This window comes from Cariama cristata, unplaced genomic scaffold, assembly GCF_000690535.1.
Source record: "Cariama cristata isolate BGI_N322 unplaced genomic scaffold, ASM69053v1 scaffold10568, whole genome shotgun sequence".
In the NCBI taxonomy this organism is placed as follows: Eukaryota; Metazoa; Chordata; class Aves; order Cariamiformes; family Cariamidae; genus Cariama; species Cariama cristata.
The window spans coordinates 117-22,299 of NW_009630648.1; the positions used below are offsets into that span (position 1 = coordinate 117).

The 22,183-nt window shown below is 36.2% G+C and overlaps 1 protein-coding gene across 1 annotated transcript in view; it reads right to left on the reverse strand.

The window, feature by feature from the left end:
- Nucleotides 1-540: 540 nt before the first annotated feature.
- Nucleotides 541-22,183, reverse strand: part of LOC104165871 (liprin-alpha-2-like) — a gene marked incomplete at both ends in the record, with an annotated part of 72,309 nt that continues 50,666 nt past the window's right edge. Inside the window, 6 exons of the mRNA XM_009705632.1 lie at nt 541-741; nt 817-948; nt 1,310-1,393; nt 10,237-10,371; nt 12,325-12,471; nt 14,717-14,938. Of these exons, the coding sequence (XP_009703934.1) occupies nt 541-741; nt 817-948; nt 1,310-1,393; nt 10,237-10,371; nt 12,325-12,471; nt 14,717-14,938 (921 nt within the window). The remainder of the gene's footprint in view (nt 742-816; nt 949-1,309; nt 1,394-10,236; nt 10,372-12,324; nt 12,472-14,716; nt 14,939-22,183) is intronic.

Sequence of the window (22,183 nt, forward strand, 5' to 3'; positions counted from 1 at the left end):
GTACATATTAAATTTTAAGCACTGGAAATAATCCAAACATGTAGGACCAAGTTTTTTCAAGAACTGCAAAAACTTTGCTTCTTCCTTGAACTGAGCAACTGTCACACTCTCACACAACTATTTCTCCCAGGTTCTTCTTTTGGCAGGTCTATTTCTTGCTTTGTATGACATTTTCTTTAAATGATATAAACCAGAAGTACATCCTCTGAGAGGTTCCGAAATATCTTTCTGATAGACACTGAAAAAGTCCCCTCAGATCAAACTGAAGTTGAATAAGTAGAAGAGGGAGGGATGAAGGAGCGTGAATGTAGAAATCATGGGATTTGAACTTTTCAGACCCACTGTGTCTCACATCACAAATAAATACAAATAAATAACATTCCCTCTCCAAGGGTAGATGCTCCTTCTCCTGTGGTGACAGCATTTTACTCTTCCCAGAGGAAGTGAGGTAAAATCAGCAGATTAAAATACAGGAATGACAGCACATCTGAAATGTGGTCATTCCTCAGTTCTCGTCCACTTCATCTCACTGCCTCATACCAGTGTTGTGCTCTGGTCCTTTGCAAGCTCTTCATCAGACTCCCCACTGATAAAACAGGGACTCATAATATTCAGCATATCCAGTTCGCAGTAGTTCTGGAAAGATGTTTGAGCGTACTTTTGAATTAAGAGTTGAATGTGTAAGTTAGACCATATTCGTGGTGATATTTGGTAATACAAAATCAGCATGATGCCTCCATCCTGACAAAAGCAGAACATGTTTCATACAGGAGAATCTTTATTAAGCTGAACTTTACACTGCTCTTTGCACTGTACCTTTTCTTCAAGTGCTGCCATTCTCTCTTTTAAGTGTAGCTGCAAACGCTCGTTGGATTCTGTCAAAAGTCTGTCTACGGTATCCGATAGTCTTTTGTTGTGCTCCTCATTCATTTTTTCTCTTTGCCTTGCCTTTAATGTAGAATAGAAGAGACAGATTGGTAGAGTCCAAAATTAACCAGTACAGACTTGTATAATTAGAAAATAAAAATTTATGGTAGCTGTAGCCATTTAAAGAAATTCCACAGGAAATGTAATTACAGTTACTGATTAATGCACATTCATTTTTGTATCAGCAGAATACTTTGAACACTGCAACTAGACACAAACTAGTATATTAAGATGGTTAAGTAAAGTGGGAAGATGCTGTCATCACTGCTATAAATAAAACATTTACCAGTAGATAGATTTGTGTGCTGGAGTGCATAATGTAGAGCTATACTGACAAATTAAAAGAAGAAAATAGCACAGAAGTTATCTGCAATACACATACTCTTTGAAGTTCCTGATTCTTCTCTTCCAGTTGAGCTTCCAAGTGTCTCATACGTTCCTCAATGTTTCCATGTCTTTCTTCTGCCTGTAAAAAAATAGAAAGACTCTTTCTGTAATTTAAGTGGCTTCATAAGTTTTTATCTCAGTAAAGTTTAAACAAAACATAAAGCAAGCTACTACTAACTGCAAACTTAGTTTTCCAAAAAGAAATTTTATTTAAACAGGCAGCTGAACAGCATTGCTTGAAATGTGTCAGCTACAAAGGCCTGTTACATCCAAGCATCAGCAAAACATTGGAGTTATTTATGAGCAATGAAATCAGCCAAATGTAACATGCAGACTGTGCATGGTTTGAACACAAACCTGCCATCGTAAAATTGTAAGCTCCTGAAGCACTGAACTGCACGATGGTTGATTATCAATAAAAAAAATAAAATAAGTTAAAGAAAATGAAAACAAATCAGATGGATTCTATTTAGCAATAGAAAGTAAAGTCCAGTAGGACTACCTTCCTACGTATGGAGATCATTTCTTGTAGTTTAGCTTCCATAACATATTGATAATCATCAGATGAGGTAGAAGAGGTTGGATCAGACTAACAAGTCAAGGAAAAGGAGAGGGACAAAATTGAAAAATCAGAACTAAAGACACTGACACTGAACAGAACACAGCACAGAATGCTTAAAAGAAAAGTGTGACTGAAAATTTAATACTTTTAACTGACAGATTTTTTTACGTGGAATAAACTACACTGATACTTGGTGAATATGATGCAGTTGACATGGAGAAACTGAAAATAATGGAATGCTAAAAAAGCTATCAACCTACACATGGAGGTTCAAGGTTAGTGATGGCTGGCTGATGACGTATTACTACAGAGTGGATTCAAAGCAATACTGTCTAATCTAATGTTTGTTTGCTTTTTTTTTTAATTATGGCAAACTAAACATCAAAACAGGCCTCTGCAAGGCCAATGTCAGAAAGTCCTTCATAATTCTGCTATTAATATCTAGGAATGAAAACAATGCATAAATACTAAATTAATGGATCGGTCAGTAATAGAACTATGCAATGTTATGGTACATTCCCTAATTTCTAGAAAACAGAAAGAATGTCAAAAGAGACAAGGCTCAAGCTTTAGTATTCCATTTTAGAATACGCTACCTAAGCCCTTTCATCCAAATAAACAATATAGTTTTCATCCCTTTGAAAGGATCCACCCCGGTGGATCTCTTTGGAAGATCAAGGTCATCAGAAAAAAAGAAGAACCTACAAATAAAAATTCATTAATAGGAACAAAAAGTCATTACTGAGTATAAAAATGGTAATCGAACCAAAGATTCATTACTATTTCTGACAGAAGTTGACCTTAATTAGGTCATTTGTTGCAAAACATGAATATTCATGTTATTGTCATATCAAACAAGTCTATGTTATCACTCAAAATGAAAAAAAAAAGCCCTTAAAGAAAGGGAAATGCTATATTGGATTTGTTGCTATGGAAACAGGAAGGTGCATAAGGCGTATAAACAATGCTACTGATGACTGAGTTGTGAGCTCGTGCTTGTCAAATGCTATTTCAACTCTGTCAGATTTACCCTCTCTCAGAAAGATATCCTGAACTCCATCTTAAGATCAAACTTTAACATTTACAAGAAATACTAATTTTACAATTGCATTTTTTTTAGTGAGACTGTGTTTCATACTGTTGTCTGTTAATGATTTATCAGAATAATTAGGAATAGATATCAAAGTAATTCCAGATGTACATTATAGCTTAAAATTACCCATAACTTAAACTCAGTAGTATTATCAGGACCAAAAGATCAAAGAGAAAACAAGCCTGTGATCCAGAGATTTAGAAATATAAACTGCAGCTTTTGATATGAAGACATTCATATGAGAAAAATCCAGCTTTGTATAAATACAAGAATAATACTTAACTTTGAAGATCACTACTATTCTTTCCAGACAAAGCAAATTCACAAAACTCAGATTCTTGAAAAATTTAAGGGAAAGTCAGTAGACTTGGTAACTAGGCTCATTTAATAAGTGCAGTTATTGTTTCTGATCATGAAGCAGGCGTGTTGTGATGTATTTGAACTTATTCGTTGTCTGAAACTATTTTGTCTATTTATTATGACTTGGACCAGCGACAAGCCCTTTATGATCTTCTTTACCTTATCTTTTAGTTTTATGTATTAATTTGTTTCAGCACACAAGTGCTAACACACTGCTTCCTCTCGTATTGGATAAATAGAAAGAGTTGAAAAAGTTAAGTCCTTATGATTGCAGAAAACCAGATCGTGCTATTCCTTCCACGAAGTGACCAAGCTTTATCCTCTGTAGAAGACAGACTCTTCCCCTTTTTAAGTCCTGGCTGCACTATTGGTTCAAAGCCTTCCTTTAATGTGTCTCCAAGGATCAGGAACTGATCTGAAGTCAAAGCTCTGAGCTGATGATGGAGAAGGCTTAAGTAATTCTTTTGAAACCATTTTCATTGAGGGAGATATAGAACCCATTGGGAGTATCATATTACAAAATTAAACTATTTGGAAGCTTCATTAGCTGACTGCAAATTTTAAATGCAAGTTACTTAATCTTCACTGCTTCTATACACTTAATTGCAGGTTAACACAAAATATGAAGATAATCAAACTAATACTTCTAGGTTCAAAGGAGATCTCATTTAAGTCTTCTGAAATGCAGTGCTGTCTGTCATAACCCGTCCTTGAGAAGGTGGTCTAGCTAGCTATATCATTTACATTTATTTTCCAAACTAAAAAACCAGATTTTCAGTCCAAACCAGTCTAAACCTTATCCCTGAGCAGGAAATAGTCTTTTCAATGCATAAAATAACTGTGGTATTAGGTCTAACTATTATTTGGAAGAGAATGAAGAATAAAATTATTACCAGAATTACGTATGTTGTCTGAATTCTTACATAGAAAACATTCTTGAAAGAACATGATGTTCTTTTAAGATTCTTATAGCTATCTAATTCTCTTATTTCATAACTTCCAACTGCTTTAATAATTAAGGTATAGGTTTAAGAGATATAAATCTTTTTGCATGATAGTTTTCAGTTATTTCACTAAGAATATTAAAATCTTGGTAAGTACATCCTTGTTAAAAAGTCTTCCTGAACGTCACTCAGGGTACTTGCACTTCATTTTCCAGCACAAAAGAAAACAGAGCTGATCTCCACATTCATCTCCCTTTACAAGTCTTTAGTAGGATAAAGATACTTTAAAATTAATTACAATTCAATATGCCTTAGAACCAAATTAAAGGTCATTATTCTAAACACTTAAAGTGTATTTGAATAGTTGATGTTTCCTTTATCTCTGTGCATTTCATTTGTTTGTTCCTAAAGTGTTAATCTGTATTACTCTAGAAGAACCACATTATTTTATAACTGAAACATTAAACAATTAGGCTCAAGTGCTTGTCTGGCAGAGAACAAGCACAGGTGTGCAGCCTTAGTACCTACCCTGGGTTCTAATGCTCTTTAGGGATTTTAACCACAGGTTACTCTGTGCCAAATGCATGAGCAAGCCCTGCAGCAGGGACATGAATCAAAAGGGTCTGCTCTGTAGGGGCTAGGGAGACAGAAACACACATACACGCTCTCTTTCTCTCTCACTTGTCTTGTAGACAAAGAGATGCAGCAGGAAAGAGCAGCCCCTCCATCTCCTGGTATGTCTAGCTGGAACATATGCCCGAAATGAGGGTTTCAACACCTCTCATTGACCCGTATGCTGAGGAAGGCCCTAACTGAGGTCTCAAAGAGACAAAAAGACCTAGCAATTCAGCTGTTCCCTAAGGGATTTGCAAACGCCTCCTGCACAGACTTCCCCAGGCCATACTGTTAGGATTGACGTGCCTGTGGCAACTACACTTTGTTGTTGTCCGTGTCTGTTAGTCAGCCCCAGACATTCCCATGGGAATAGGCTCTTTGAGAGACTTGGGAGCCTACCACAAAAATATTGAACGTCTCCATCTCTGCCTTGTGGTTTGAGGCACAAGGCAGAGGATGAGACACCAGCGTTAGTCATGTTCCCGTAGCAGAATTTCGGATACACGAGTCAGAAGGGACAACTGTGGACTCTGAGGTTCATAAGCAGAAGTCAGATTTCTTCCAACTTGCTCTGCTAAGAATTAATTGAGTTAAAAACTTTCTACAGTAGAACTTGTGTGATTACTTGCTTGGCAGACCTTACCCTAGTCTTCCTTTTAATATATGACTTGCATGACTGTTCGTTAGTACTCTGTACGGAAGGATTAGTAAGACACATGATGCAGTATTCAGCAACTAGCATCTAAAGCATTTAGCCAGCACATTCAGTTATAAATAGATTTGTGTGCATCTCAGACTTGATTAAAAATATATGAACAAAAACTAACAATGTCTGACTCCTATGAGATGTCAGCATGAGTCTTCATGCTCACTTTGCACTCTATATGTTATGAAATAGCAAAGAAATAGCCAGTACAAGCCAGTAATAGGAAATTTTTGCTTTGAAGGAATACTGAAGCAGCTTGTACTATTGCTCTCTAACCCTGATAAAACTCTGCTGCTGCTCCTGCTGCTAATGTGCCCACAAATAAAAAAGTTGCTTTCACATCATCTGTTACTGTTGGCACTGCATATTTTGTAGGTCTGTGCATCTTATTTGAAAAAAAAAAAAACCAACACAATTTCAGATGCAGAAAGCACCTGTACAGTACAGGTGCTATAATTTTTCTTCCTCATGCCCAGCTGCAGGAACAAATCTAAACTTTTCTAATGGTACAAGCCAATTTCCACAGTTTTCAGACCTTTACTTTTGAACACCTGCAGTCTCCAGATTTTCTGCTGGCTTCTTATGGCACACCTTCTTTTGGCTATTCTTTGAATGAGTGAGTTATATCAAGTTACGAAATGTATTGGCTTAAGTCACCCCTTTTTCTGAAATCCAACCTTTCAGCCACTAGATAGCCACACATTCTTGCCTCTCCTTCATTTCCCCACTACCTTCTACACCTTGTAGGTTTACTAAACAACTCCTTCCATTTAGCTCTGTTAAACTTGCTTCTTTCATTTCTTCCTCCTATCAGGACAAAATCTGTGGAAAGGGAAGCACAAGAAAAGGGGTGGTTTGAGAAGACAGTAATGTGTTGTAAATGTAGAGTTTTTTTAGGCTTCCCTCCCCACAGAAGATTGTATATATTTTTTTTCCCCTCCAGAAGAGGATTTATCAGTTTTCTTCTCCAGCTAACACATCATCTCTCTTGTCCTTGTTCTCAGAGACGTCTCTATCTTAACCACAACCACTTCTTGCAGGAGAACTTCTTTCCCCGCTTTGCATCCTTTCCACTGCAGACCTTCTCCTTTCGCTTTCTTGCAACTTCTTCTGTACTTAATGCAAACCAGACTCCCACATTGTCACAAAACAAGCATTGCGTCCCACTTGCTTCCAACTTTCATGTCATTTTTACTACCTTTAAAATTAGCTGAAGATGTTACTATTCTAAATGTGGTTTATTATGATTATGGTTTTCTCTTCTCCGTATCAGTGCTTCTCTAATGCAGCTAAAAAGCACTGTTGGTATTTCTGGTGACCTGCATACAAGAATGATGGAGTAAAATGCTGACTCGTCTTGTGACCAGGGAAGCGACATGGTACCTCTGCTGCACAAGCACCCAAGGGGGAGAGTGACTACTAGTAGGAGTGAGTGAATGGAAGTAGGTGGATGCTGGTTGTCTCTACTAGACCCCTCCTTCCATACATGCAAAGAGAAACCGTGTTTGACAGACTAACCATCTGAAGATTCTGGATGCTCCAATGTCTGTCCCTTCTGAGGAAAATAAACATCGTACAGGATAAAGAAAGGTTTAGTTAATATTGGAGCGAGGTTCTTTCTACTACCAACTGCCTCTTCTCCAGGGCAGGCAAACAGACCAATACTGTGCGAGTGAGTACAAGGTGGCTCAATGAGTCATGGCAATCCAAATCTTGGGATACATGCTGAGAGCTGTGCTACTTGTCATGACCAGACAGATACCAGTGCGACGGCCAGGCAGGACAGCACAGTACATGGGATCATGCTGTTCCAGGTTAGTCTGCCACAGGCTGACTAACCCTCCAGTTGCTCACCCAATGGGCAGAACACAGTGAAAACAAAGCCAAAGAAAAGTTCAAATGATTCAAGTAAATTTATGGGTACTTATCTGAGTTCACTGTATAGTCCAAACTTTTGGAAGTTCACTCCTTATGAACTAGTTTGGGCATGGAAAAGTAGCAAAAGACATTCACTAGCCCATATATATTAAAAAAGAAAAACAACTAGTTTTAAAAACTGACACCACAGAAGGATCTCATTCTATATCCTTTTGCAGAAGCCCAACCCAGATTTATTATGAGGAAGATAAATTGAACGCAGAATTGTAACATGCATATTTCAAACTTGGGGGGGTGGCGGGGGGGAATCATATCCAAATCCAGAACAGGTTTGATCTGTTTTGTCTCCACATGTAGATAATTGGTCTTATATTTTACCCACAGTGAAGCAGTCATGGTTTCCAGTTATCCCATACTACTTTCCTCTAAAAAACATGTAAAGCATATTAGGCTTAACTCCTCTTTCGTATGATTGTAACCCCATTAATATCACAGAAGCCACTTTCACTGAGGTAGTACAAAAGAAAGGAGAATAGTTTTGACTTTTTTTGCAGTGCAGAAAGACTAGCTGATTCAGAGGGCTCATCTTTTACTTAGTATACATGGACACTGCAGTAATCATACCTCAGGTAGAGGGACTTAAGGTAGTCTGAAGCCAGCTAATTTCAGCCCTACTGGCAATGTGTATGCTGGCACAAAGCTCAACAAAGGCAAAAGTAATTAAGCATTATTCAGCCCCTTAGGTAGGTCTTGCAGCTTTCATTGAATAGCTAGTGTGGTAACAGTCTACCAGCTAGCTAATTTAAAACTACTTAAGTAAGCTGCAGTGACTACAGCATCGCCCTTGGTTCTGAGCTACATTTATGTGATCCGTGAAAAGTACTGGACTTCAAGCTTCAGAGTTGTTGCAAAGTCATTGTATACAAGATATATCAAAAACAGGCTCATTTGGCCTATCGGCCAAATTCTAACATTCTTCTTCATGTCATGTATCCCAAGAAGACACAATTTAAAATAAAACAAGTTTCATCCGTTTTTCATGTAATCATAGAGAAATGAACAGAACTGGCATTACAGTCTAATATACTTCTTAGGAGTTTCCCGTTTGGCAAAAATTTTGATACATCAAAGTGAAATGGGGTGAACGTCAGCTCTGTTCACATCTCTCTAACCACATCCCATGAAATAATGTAAGAAGACAAACAGAGATGTATACTGCAGCTTTATGGTCACAATAACAACAGTATCTCATGGAAGCCCCTGAGTGCTCTGCATGGTTGAAATGAGATTTCTTCTTACAATATTTGTCATTAATATACGTTCAAGGAAAAATGCAGTTGCAAAAAAAGACATGCTTGAGACTGCAAAATACTTACTGGTGCCTAATTGCTGAAGAAATTATTCAGGAAAAATCCTCTTAAAATAGAAAACAATATTTTTAAGCTACTGAGGGCATATATAGAATATGTGGTTATTTGTTGAATCAGAAACAACTGAAAAAGAAAGTTAAAGTGCCAAGGCATTGCTCTTATGTGCACCTGAGTTTTTATTAAAATGCAATGATATTTGTTTGGTATTTCATGTAGCTCTCTTTTTGCTGATTTTCCTTTTTTCCACACCATTTCCAATCTCTCTTTCAGATTCCCACCCAGTCATATAAATCTAAAAGTGGACAGCACAAAATCTTGATTACTGAACTTGCCTTAATGAAATAAAAAACCCAACCCAAATCTCCCCAAAGCTTCTCTTTCTTTCTACTACTTAACTAAATTACTTAAAAAAATCAGACTTTATTAATGAGCTGTTCAGCACTTAAGGCTTCACTATAAATGGAAAGCCATGAGAATTGAAAAAAAAAAACACCATCAAATTTAAAAATAGCTACGGACTTAAATAGCTAGAAACATTCCTTGGCAATAGAGAAAGAAAAGCTTAGATAAGTCAGGATGATATGTAGTACAATCTCCTAAATGCATTTTTTTCATTTGTCTGATTTTAAGAGATGAATAAACACATCATCATTATATGTCTCTATGAAGCTGATAACACCTGAGCCATAGTATTAACTACATGCACACTCGAAAGTATTAGAGGACAAATATGAAAACCACTCTACTGAAAATTTATTTTTATCTTCTTATTTTTCTGCAAGAAAGCTGCCATATAATAAATTCATCACAAAACCCAGTCTGAAGTCCTCTCAGGGTTTCACATTTGTCTTTGCAGATATATGATAAAGAATCGTTCAGAACAAACCTTGTAAGTATGTACTGCAAGTTGTCTTCATTTGTATTGTACAAATGATCCCAGCTGCCACTAAGATTTGATTTTTCTAGCACTTATTGGAATGAAAATAATTGTTGTTTCATATACATGGTGTATGAACGTCCAAAATAAGTGTAGGAATGGGAACTCCCCCCCACGCCCCACCTCTCCCCTTAAATTATAAACTCTCACACAGTAAAATGAATCCTCCTAGGAGAGGTAATGCTCACATGTATTGGAAATATATGACTCTTCTGTAAATACAGCTTAGGCTAGTGTACAGAGAACTACTTTTCCGATTACCAAAATGCTAAGAACTACACACATGGCATCGAGACCACTTCTGGTTAAACTTGTGGCACATACTTATCAGAAAACATTTTCTTCTTGCAAGTCAGCTCGATACTACTTTTGTTTTGTCCTTGAGGTGAGGAATTGGGATGCACATCAACGTTAACCAATGGGGCTTCTGAAGTGAACCTATTTCTCAGGGCAGTACCTTAGTCAGAGCTGCAATTCTCTGAGCCAGTTCAGCCTCCACTTCGGGTAAGGTTTCAGCCTTCCTCATCGTCTGCTGCAGCTTCTGCTCAGCCAGCTCGAGACGCTCCTGCAGCTGTCTGTTTTTGTCTTCCAACTGAAGGCCAAAGATAGACAAACAGATATACATTAAAAAAAAAAATCAGAATTAAGAGTTTCCTTCAGTTTCTTAGGTATCAGGGAAGCGACCAAAACTCAGTAGACAGGCATAGATACTCCACAATCTGGGAGAGTTTATTGGAGAGGTATTAACTCAAGCATGGAACAGTGCAGGTCGCCAGCCTTACTAATGATGAGTGATTTGAGGCTCAAGGATCGTACAAAGGTGAAGAAAAGGAGTTGTAAAACGACACTAATGAGGATGTACAAAAAGTTCCTCTGATTGATGTATTGTTTATCTGAGCAAAATAAAAGTAGTGGTGCCAGTAAAATGAGAATTTTCTAAATGAAAATACTCAATCCATCTCACAAAAAAGTTTACATATGAGCTAAAATGGGAAAGAGGTACAGTTCCAAAAGGACAGAATTCCCAGCAAAGTTTCTGAACAAATTACCAAATGCAATTTTCTGAACATACATCGGTTACATATTAGGAAATGTCAAAACTGATGTTTCATTCATGATCATAATCTGGTTGCTATTTGTTTAAGGTTGCAGTGATATTGTTCATTGTGAACCTACAATTAAGTCTCATTTTACAGAGGTGAAATTGATTAATCTGTGACAACCATTAAAGAGAAACAGGAGGACTTTTGATAAGTGCAGTATTTTCTGGCCTACTGAGATGCACCACACGATTAAGAATTTTTTAATGGCTTGATAAGTGTTTCCTGCTTTCCTGTTCATTCTAGGTAATCGAAGACATAATGAAAAAGGAGTGTGCTTTTAGATTCTTTTTTAATCCCTCAAAAGCATGAAAAGGTAGGCTTTTCACATCGCAGCACTGCACATCAACTTTAAGTCTGCCTGTACATATTCTAAGCCTAGTTCTATTGATCACTGCTTTGAGTAGGTAGACCTCTGCAGCACAGCATGACTTACATTGGCAGCAATAAAAACTTGGATACAGGTATCTTACTTTTCCATTGTTGGGTGTTTTGTTGTATGGTTTTTTTTTTTTTTTTCCCCTAACAATTGAAAATACCTCTTAAAATAGTCAAAGGAAGCTGGCAGAAGCCGGAGAGTTTGAGTTCTGATGCTTTGATTTCCCTGAAGAGGTAGTGACGTACATATATACACACACATAGAGAGAGATGTGTGCATGTGTGTAAATATATCTGCATACAATCATAGAAGCAGATATTATCAGATCATACAGGCTTATTTCCCATACAGCATTTTATATTGTTTGAAGACATGATATGTTGAAAAAAATAAAGTCTGATACTGAGGCTGAGGAGTAATTTCATCTTTTACAGTCTGAATGATATTCATTTCATGTTAGTTTTCAGTTCACATTGTATTATTCAAATTAAAAAACAGTGTTTTCTGTTCACTTTACACTTCAGCTTTTGGAATCACCATGGAAACAAAGTACCATGACAGAAAGCTGCACAATCATGTTATACTCTTTTAAAAAACATATTCACAGATAGTTTAGCTTCCTAAAGTTTTATTTACACACTACTAATACATGATATCATTAGAATATATTCTATGCAAATTTTGATCCTTCCTGCAGAAGGGAATTTCTTTTGCTTATACTATTTTTTAAAACTTTTTAAAAATAAAATTCAGAGAATTGTTACATAAGAAGCAAAGATAATCCTTTACTTAGGGGATATGACTGTGCATTTATGCAAGACACTATCAGAAAACACAGTTATTTTGCAATGTTGAATGTACACATTGATGTGGTATTCATGGTTGTAGTAACTGATATGAAGCTTAGAGATGCTGAACAACTTAGGGTTTTTTTTAGATTAAGTGATCTGTTGATTAAAAATGAACAGATTAACCTAATGGAAACCTCCTACTGTAGATCTGCCGCTTTTCTACATTAATTTTCATTGTGTATGAAGAAAGCAAGTGACTAATGCAGATACTGCACCTGACGTAGGATGGCTTCCTTGTTTGCCAGTTCATTTTCCAGCTTATCGTTCATGTCATGTATGGAGGTGGATTCTCTCTGAGCACTGAGGTAGCGCTTCTCCAGCGTAGTTATTCTTTCTTCCATATCTTCCTTTTGTGCCATTGCCTAACGTGACAAAAAACCCACTAAGAACCGTGCAATTAAAATGCTACATAAACGTATACCCATTTAATTTTCATGCTAACAGTAGACAGGGATGTAAGATATGGTTGGCAGTAATTTTTCTGGTTTAAAGACAATTTATTTCTTTTGGGATTTCTTGTAATTATGATTTTTAAAGCAGTAGCTATTGAGTAGAGGAAACGGAAACAATCCTCACCTTTTGTACATTTTTCTAGTTTCTATATTTTTCAATGCAAAAAAACATAGCAAACGCAGTTCACATTTACTTGCTTGCTTCTTAAACAACAGCAAGCTTGAGCAGAAAATAGAAAACCTGATATAATTACATAAGAGTAGAAACATAGTGCAGTAATGTTGGGGAAAAAAAAAAGTATATGTACATTTCTACTTTTATTCCTGGGTCCTGCTAAAATTTTCTGCCAAAGTACATGTAGCAGATAGCCTGTGACATGTCCTGAAATTTCAGGAGAACAAGTGACCACAATGTTGGATACATAACATGACCATAACATATGGGTATGTTATCCAAATATGTTATGGAGGATAAGATTTCTTTAAAATCTTGAGGTGTTTTTATTCAGGTATTACAAGCTGGCCTCACTGAAGACAATATCTGTAATTTAGACAGGTTATTCACTAGTCTGTCTATTACATTGTTTACTTATCTTCAATTAATTTTAGCGAAAGCAGAAAATTTTATTAGTTTTAAACTTGTGTTGTGCTCTTGAGAAGACTTACATGTTGCCATATCATCTTTCATAATGGAAATACTTACTGATGAGCAATGTCTTGCAGTTTATATTATATTACATTATGAAAGTAGTGTTAAAGTAAGTGAGATTATTTTTCAAATAAGTGACAATAAACACATAAATGGATCCAAATAGATAATCCTAAACCGGACCATATACAGGTGATCCTTTTGCATACTGCTGGAAAAAAACAAACTCTTAAAAGTAGTAAGTACGTATTTAATTAATCAAAAACACACAGAAAAAAATAATCCACTAATTTATCCAAGTTACACAATACTAAACGACCTTTCTTGTTGCAGGTATTTAATCTTCTGCATTGGGAAGACTAACTTTTAGGGCAGTATGAAATAATGAAGACAGGCACTTCCACCTTTACGAATACCTTTCACAGTAGGTTTTGCACTGACTTTTGGTAATTATTCTACATGCAAGTGTATTAGTGGCCACTTTGCTTAGGAAGTGAAGGGCTGAAAGCAAGTAATCCTGTAGCTGGTGCAATGTGGTATTTAACAGAGAAACAGCAAGCGGCAATTGAATGTCCATGAGACGGCAATATTTGTGAAAAGGTAAATGTGAGTGGAGATATTAGAGACTCCTAGCAATATAATGAAGCAGTGGTGGAAAAGGAGAAACGTATCAGTGCAAACTATTTTTTCTAACGATACAATACTTAAAAGAGGCAGAGTACAAAGATGTGAAGACACTTTGAGGTTGTGTCAGAAGTTCTGAAAGAACATTTCTTCCAGAATACTAGAAATAACAGGTTAAATATATACATACAAATGCCTATATACATATACACATAAATCTACATCAAATACCTATATGGTAGGAAGGAGAGTAACAGAAAGATTACTCTAATTTCAAAATACCAATATAGATTCTAGGAGCCAACCATGCACACACATTGAGAACATCCATGTACGAGAAGATACTCTGGAGAGTACTAAGGAATACCACAAATTCAAGAGGAGGAAAGGAAAGGAAAACTGAATTATATTTCCATTTATTGAGAGAAGGGAATAGCATATTATAACAGCGGTAATGAGGTTACCACACATGACTAATTATTGTAATTGATTATATAAACACTGTTTTATAAAACAGCCCAGGAGTGTTAAAAATGTACTTTAGACCATCTACATGACTAGCAACTCTCTTTAAATGAGTTCATCTTAAAAACTTGAAATAGCTGAAAACTTGCCAGAATGCACTCTAGTAATGCTAAGCCACAAAGGAATTGGCCATCCTCCTACTAGAGTTGCACATATACACACCCACTTTTATGAACATGGTTTTATAAAGAGATCTCTAGTACTGTTTCTTAATGTAAATTTTGTGTTTCCTATGTACAAGGGCTTTTGTCAGTGCTCAAGTCTTGCTGCCCACATTCATTGGCCTCTCTCAGTTTGTAGCGAGTATCACAGAAACAAGAGTCAAGAAATACGAGGTGAGTGTGGTGAACTCCTTACCTCTCTAATGTCTCTCTGATATTTACTGTTCATTTCCTCTGTTTTAATGAGCTCCTTTCTGGCAGTCTCTGCTTCCTGCTCCACCTCTCCCACCCGGGAAGACAGTGCAGCCAAACGCTCCTTCATTTGTGCCATTTCATAGTTTTGCTTTTCCAGTAGTTCCTGAAGTTCAACAACTTGGCTGGCTTCATCATTTGAGTCTATGGAGCCATTTGATAGGCGCTGTTAATGAAGAAATGACGTTATTAATTATCTTTTAATGTGGGTTCTAGCTAAAGAATTTCTAAAACAAAGATTATTTTAAAAATAACAAAAGCAACCAGGAAGAGAAAAAACCAATAATTTTCATGGTAGATAAGACAAGCATAGTTATGAAAAAAATGAAAAAGATTAGCATTCACTCATATCAAGGGATTCCAGAGTGTAACATCACATAGAGAAGTAAACTTTGCATTAAGACCGGAATACTATACAAAAATAGCTTTGGTTTGACATTATGACTATTCAAGTACACATTGCAAAAATACTACTCCTAAAAAGCACCAAACTGCATGTATATGTCTTAGCTAAACTTACAGAGCATTTAAACTTAAAGTCTTTCATTTGCAAAATAGGCCATGCTGCGGACAGGAAGCAACACTAATAAATCACAAATTCACTGTACCAGAAAGCGCTTAGTCTGGACAGCACACTGGTTAGGTCTACATTAGAAACAAGTTCTGCGGCAGCAATTTGTGTGCTGCTGAAAGCCCTGGTATGAATATAGTTATAAAGAAAAAAAAAATAAAATCAAGAGTCCAGAACTCACATCACCTTTGGAATCTGATCTCAGGAATATGATTTATACTGCAAATAAATGATTTCAGGAAAGAAGTGCATTCACTAGCAAGACTTGCTGGCATTGCCTCATTATAACAGGCAGTCACACTAACCTTTTCCAGCATAGGCTAAGCCATGGTTTCATACAAATTTAATTATCTTATGTCAAAAAAAATAGTCAAAAAGAACAAGAAAAACCAAAATTATTTGATTCCGACCTATAATATGAAAAAAATAAAACCAAAGTAGTCCAACCTGTCATTAATTTTCTTGATTAGGTGCAATTTTATGGGTTAAATTTATATTACGAAGTATGGGAACAAAGTATTTCACTGCAACTGTCATTTTGAATAGGTTATGAATCTTAAAGAGCATCATACAGAAATGTTGGTCGTAAAAGGCACTTGTCCTTCAGATGGCAAGGTGCATAGCAATGTTTATATGAAATATTCCTAGCAAGATCCAAGAGGAAACCAATCTTGCTTCCATTAGCACTTCTGTATTATTATTGTCAAAATATATTTACGCAGAAATCTAGCAAATTCAAAGAACATTACTTTGCTTAATGGCTTTAACAATCCCCAATCAACCATAAAATGAACCCAGATCAAGATCACCTGCACCTCTGTGGATCACTGAATAAAATTATTTCACTCTAAAAATTCATTACATCAAAAAAAAAAACTTAGTTCCAAAATTGCTTTCTTTATACTAGTTAATTATATTATCTTAACTTTTTATGTTAACTGCTAAACCATCATTGTTCTACTTTCAGGACACCATGGTAAAATGACAATAGCAATTTAAAAAACTTATTTACATTCAGTTTGTTGTTTGGAAAGTGTTCAGTTAGTCCACTTGAATCAAAATCCCATTAATATGCAGCAGTCACATATGTAAACAAAATGGTACTCAAACAGGATAAAACATTCTAGCCACCATACCTTATTCCATTGTGTAAATTTGAGATAATTTTTATCTAAGATAACTATAATCTGTTTTACAGTTTTAATCTCATACAGTAATTTTAGCAATTCTCACAGATGAATAAGTTTTACCTTGCATTGAATTTGCCCTACAACTCTCTAAATAGTGGTCCAGGAATTGCTGCAACGTTATAATAAGCCAAATACCAAATCTGAAAAGCAATAAATCGCATGTTGTCCTGGTTTGGCTAAAACAGGGCTATTTTCTCCTTTCAGGTGTTTTTCTTTCAGTTAAACCCCTTCTAAGTAACTGCACTTTCTAATTTCCAACCCATAAGTCTCTCTCCCTTTTCTCCATCCTTTCCCCTCCCCGGGGCGAGGGAGGGGGTTAACAGAGAGCGTCTGCCACCCGTTTTAAGTGCCAGCCCAGCCTTAAATGGTGACAGATGTGATCATGTACCTTACATGAAATGGCAAGCTGTGATACCTAGGTGTATGTTAGCTGGCAAAGAAATATTTTCTTTTCATTAATAAATTTTTTTCCTTAAGATATTAATAACTAAAACGTATATATTAAATGCAAAAGATACTTTTTTCCCTACTAATTTACTTAATATCTGAGATTTCTGGAAAGACAAATAAAGATGTATTTAGAATTAATCTCTCAGCACTAGACAAACACTGTGATTGCCAATTATGCATGTATATATTTTGATTTATGCATATAAACTTCCCTCATAAGTCTTTGATGCAATCTTTGTTCAGGCTGCTTCAGTTCTACTCATTGTTCACTTTTGCTTTACATTATTCCTGTATTCACATTTAGAGCTGGTTGGTATTTAAGATTTCCAACTTATCAAAAATGTCAACATTTTTATCCTAATCATACTAAGATAATTTAAAAGAAGTTTTCTTTAAAAATACAACTAAAAATTAAAAAATCAGCTCAAAATTTGGTAATTTTATAATTTTGAAGCATACTTTAAAAGTTTACCTAGGGATTTTAACTGTCTTTTTGTCAGCTTTATGCCTTGCTATTATTTTATGATATATCCATTATATGGGTACACCACATGGAGTAATCACTCCAAAAGACCACAGGTAGGAAGTTATTAAGCATTAATTCAAGGAGTAACCGACATAAGATTTCTCAGATTCTCAGGAGGGTTTTTACCAACAGTTTTACGGTCATACCTTCCTCCCCCTCCCAAACAAAGAGCTTGAACAAGAATGTGGAAATATGCTATGCCATTAGAAGAAGGCGGCATGCTACAGATGACGCGGACTCAAATGCATTTTCTAAAGTACTGAAAGGAGCAGGAATCCCCCATGTCCCAGAGGAATTCCCTAAGGAATAAGGTGGGAGACAGAACTGCAGCATCTTCTGTATTACTGGTCTTATGAAGAATGTCCATGTCCCTCATCTTTTTTTCTTTCTTTTTTCCTCCAAATTTTATATATTTTTTTTTTAATTTGGTTGATTTTTTTGGTGCTGAAATATTTCCTGGTAGTCAAAGAGTTTCCTATGGATGATTGTGATTACAAACCATTTGTAAAGAAACAATTAGTTGAATGCTTATAATAATGAAATCTAAGTTTTTACTAGATCTCTTAATTATTACCTGAAGCACTAAGGGAAATCTCAGAAAAGCACGCACAAAAACCATTTCAAAGTAGTCATTCTTAACTGTCATATCTCTATACTACCCCAAATCCCCAATATAGGCAGGAAATAGTGTCACATTAGTACAGGGCAGGGGGAATGGAGAAAAGAAAGTACTGAAAGGAAGCTGAAACAATTGGGAAGTCTTTAAAAGAGGGCAGGAACAGTACAGAGATCTTTCTAACGGCTTGAAATAGTCTAGCAGAGGAAACAAAAAATGTACACGGTCCCCAGATCTGGCTTACAAGTTAGTCATCCAGATACAGTCTTCAACAAATTTCATGATGCTGTCTATCAAACGTGGTCGTGAAAAAGTTACATATGGACACACTCCTTAATTTCAGTAATTTCACTTAAAATTGTCTACTAGCAATGGCTATTTTTCCTTGAAAAAAGAAATGTGGTAAATAGTTCATATGCTCCAACGCTTTGCTTTTTTTTTTTTTTTACTAATTCATTTATCCAATAAAAGATTGTCCATCTGTTTCTATCACATTTACTTATTTAGACCACAACGCTGCAGGATTGGTACCATCATATATTCTTGACTTCATCTTTTTTGCTTTCTTCAGACACAACAGGTACACACAGCTGCGGGATGTGCACGCCTGCCATGCGTGCCCGAAGGGCCTCTGTCTTCTCCCCCTGCCCCCTTCCACAGGTTTCTCAGCCAGAAGAAAAATCTGGTTGGCATCAGCCTGAAAGACCTAATGCAACCTCAGATGTCTTTGCTTGGGCTAGTTCAGAGAAAACAAAGGTAAATGAGCAACCACATCTGTACCCAGCAACGTAGCACTTGCTTTCCTCATCTCTGGGAAGAATGAAAGAGCAACACGTGGGTTTTTGAAGGGTTTTTTGTGTGTGGTATATCACCACATACCAGATAAATAACTGAGATATCACAGTCCCTGTTAAGAGTTTCAGAGACACTCTTACTTCATAAAGAAAGCTTTTACATTCACCCAAATATAGCGAAAGGAGACAAAATAATTATCAAGTAAGTCTGATGACAGTGATGGTATTAACTGCAACAGAGGTGGCATATCACAGCGGAAATCAAGGTTCAAAAAATATCCTGTAGGGCCAAGTGCCATAAAGGGTAATATGGATTAAACAAGAAATGTCGGGGTGGGCACAATCTTTGAATTGCTTATGGTCTGTGGAAATGGAGGAGGGAAACAAATGTTCATGTTCCCTACCGCTGAACAGCATGACAAGGAAACCAACATCCCTGATAGCAGATTTTCTCTCTTTCAAGATCCAAAAAGCACAGCAGTAAGGCAATCTGCTGCTCGTACAGGAGTGTCAGCAGGGAGAAGGACAGCAAATTGCAGCATTACACATAACAAGAAATCTCCCCTAGATCTTTGCTTCTCTCCCCCATTCTCTCTGCCCTGAAACCCATTGCAGACTGATTTACTAGTAAAAAGCAAGAACAATGGTAAAAAGAACACCAGGAGAAAGCGTAAAACAAGACTAATCCAGAATACTGTAGCCTCTGTTAATGTATTTCATACTGGCCTTTCCAGTAAGCCTTAGCAATAATAGTGACAGCAACTTGAGTGGACGTACACTTAAGTTAAAAAAAAAAGTAAGGACACCAGACTATGGCACTGAGCAAAGAAATTGTAAAATTGTTCCAGGCTATTGATTGCAAAGTACTTCTTCATTTTCTTTTGTAGAAAGAACCTTACAGTCAACTACATACATGGCCAAATATACACAGGAACCTAATTTTATAAAGGCAAACCCCAAGAACAGTAAAAAGCACCTCCAAGTGCTATTTCCTCTCCAGTTGTAAAACATCTGACACATATGTTTGGTCTAAATACTATCAAACAGTAATTAATTACATATTTTGTGCTAGAATTTAACCTCAAAGAGTGGTGAGAAAGGGAGAAAAAAAAAAAAAAAGAGTATTTCACAGGGTTACCTCTGAACACTCAGCAGTGGAGACAGGATTCATCCACTTGGTAGAACTTCTCATCACTGCCTCAGTTTGTGGTAGCATGAGTGCAGGTGATTCACACGATGCCCATGTGCATAAGCATTTCCATGCCTGAGGACTAAATTAAGCTCTGTCTAATCACAAGGTACCTTTGAATAACTGAAAGTACTCTAAAATTCAGAAGTCTGGTCTTTCAGAATTCCTAGAACATTTTCATGGTGTAAGCACTAGGGTGGGGGAGATTTTTTTTTTTAAACCCTAAAAGTGTGTGCCTTATGTCTACGCTTTTACTAAGACATTCTCTAAATTCTTTTTTAAAGTAGTACTGGCAAGTTCATTGCACCATAAATCCCTAGTGACAAAACTGAAGACCTCACCACATTCTCAAGTCAGTATAATGTCATTGTGGTTTTTGAGAGTTCATGCTGAACAAATTTCTCTCAGGCTCTCCTCCTAATGTTCAAGGCAACCGTCTACGTTAGTTAGGCTGGCTACCTTTGGCAAATACCATAACCCAGGAGACTTCGGACATTATATTACACTAGAGTTATGTCAGAATTGAGTTATCTTTAAAAACAGGTAAACTTTTGTTAAAAATACCTTTTTGATTATACATATATTTCTTGACATGCAACATAAAATCTAACATTAAAATGGCTTTTCAAAGGTCTGCATATAGTAAGTTCTATTTGCTAACTATGTGAAGGTTAATTTGCCCATATAAATATTGTAAAAATATGCAAGCAAAGAACACAAGTTTATGCAAGTTCTCCCTGAACCTTATAAAATGCCCTGATGTGGCATGTTATTTTTTCTTTTGTTGCCAGTATAAAGTTGCACAGGAAAGCAATGATCTAAAGCGTACATAAAAAATAAAGCAACAGACAAAAGCTAAGGTTCAGCAAGGAATTGTTTTCAGAAAAATCATAATACTTAGAAAAAGCTATAAAAATAAGAATTGTTTCTAAGTAACAGAATGTCATTGCTGCAGAAGCTCTTGGAGACTGGAATATACCGTTACCTGCCTCCAGATACGACATATCCTTATACCTGCCATAAGGCTGTGACCCTAACACTCATGGTGACTGGACTTCAAGATATCCCTCTTTCAGCCCCTGTTATTCTAGGATGGTATCTCAACCTAAAGAAATATCACTGGCTCACTTCATTTCGTGAGACTTCTCCCTTCATCTTCTATTAAGGCAGGTGCCAGCTGTTGCTCTATAAAACATGGATATATTTGGTCAGTCAACTGCTGATACAGCAGCTGAGATACGAAAGCTTTCCTGTACTTCGGATGCAATATACAGAACTTCAATGGTATAAATCACTTCAGAAATATTTTGGAAATACAACATGATCAGTAGTAGTGCCAGTTTTAAGATCTAAGTTATGTTTAGACTCTCTTTGAGCCAAGATAATTCCTATAAATAATACATATATAGAATGAGGAAGAGTAGAAAAGAAATACCATATAAAATTTAAAAGCTTTAAAAACAGGTGTTTGTTAGGTTTGGTTTTTTGGGTTTTTTTGGTTGTGGGCATTTTGTTTTGCTTTGGTTTTGTTTTTTAAAGCTTTAAAAACAGTCAGGCAGACAAATTGGAAAATTTTGTCCCAAATCCCAGGGAAAAAAAGATTATTTTTAGCTCTGTAGTGGTGGAGATGTTCCTTCTGACTTCGAAAAGCTGGCCATCAAGGCCAGATCATCAGAGGAGAGACAGAAATCCTGTATATTCCTCAGGTCAAATAAACTTGTCTAAATTCTGTAGCATAGAAATACAAAAAAAGGAGTAAAATAATCACCAGAGGAAGCTAAATTACACACATCATTTGACTTTGTGAAAGTAAAAGTAAAATTTAATGCTGCAAAAAGTAACGTTTACTGATGTTGTTTGAGATGTAAGAATAAATTAATAACATGTTACCAGAAGATACTTTTTACTATAGTGTAGGGTTATTCCACCCCATTCCATTCAAATGCCTCATGCAAAAAGTTTAAAAGTAAGTAAAGGATATTAACACAAATCATAGCTATGTGCTAGCCCAATCACAAGTGACAACTAAACAAGTAAAAGCAACATGATTATCATCCATACAATCCACACACAAA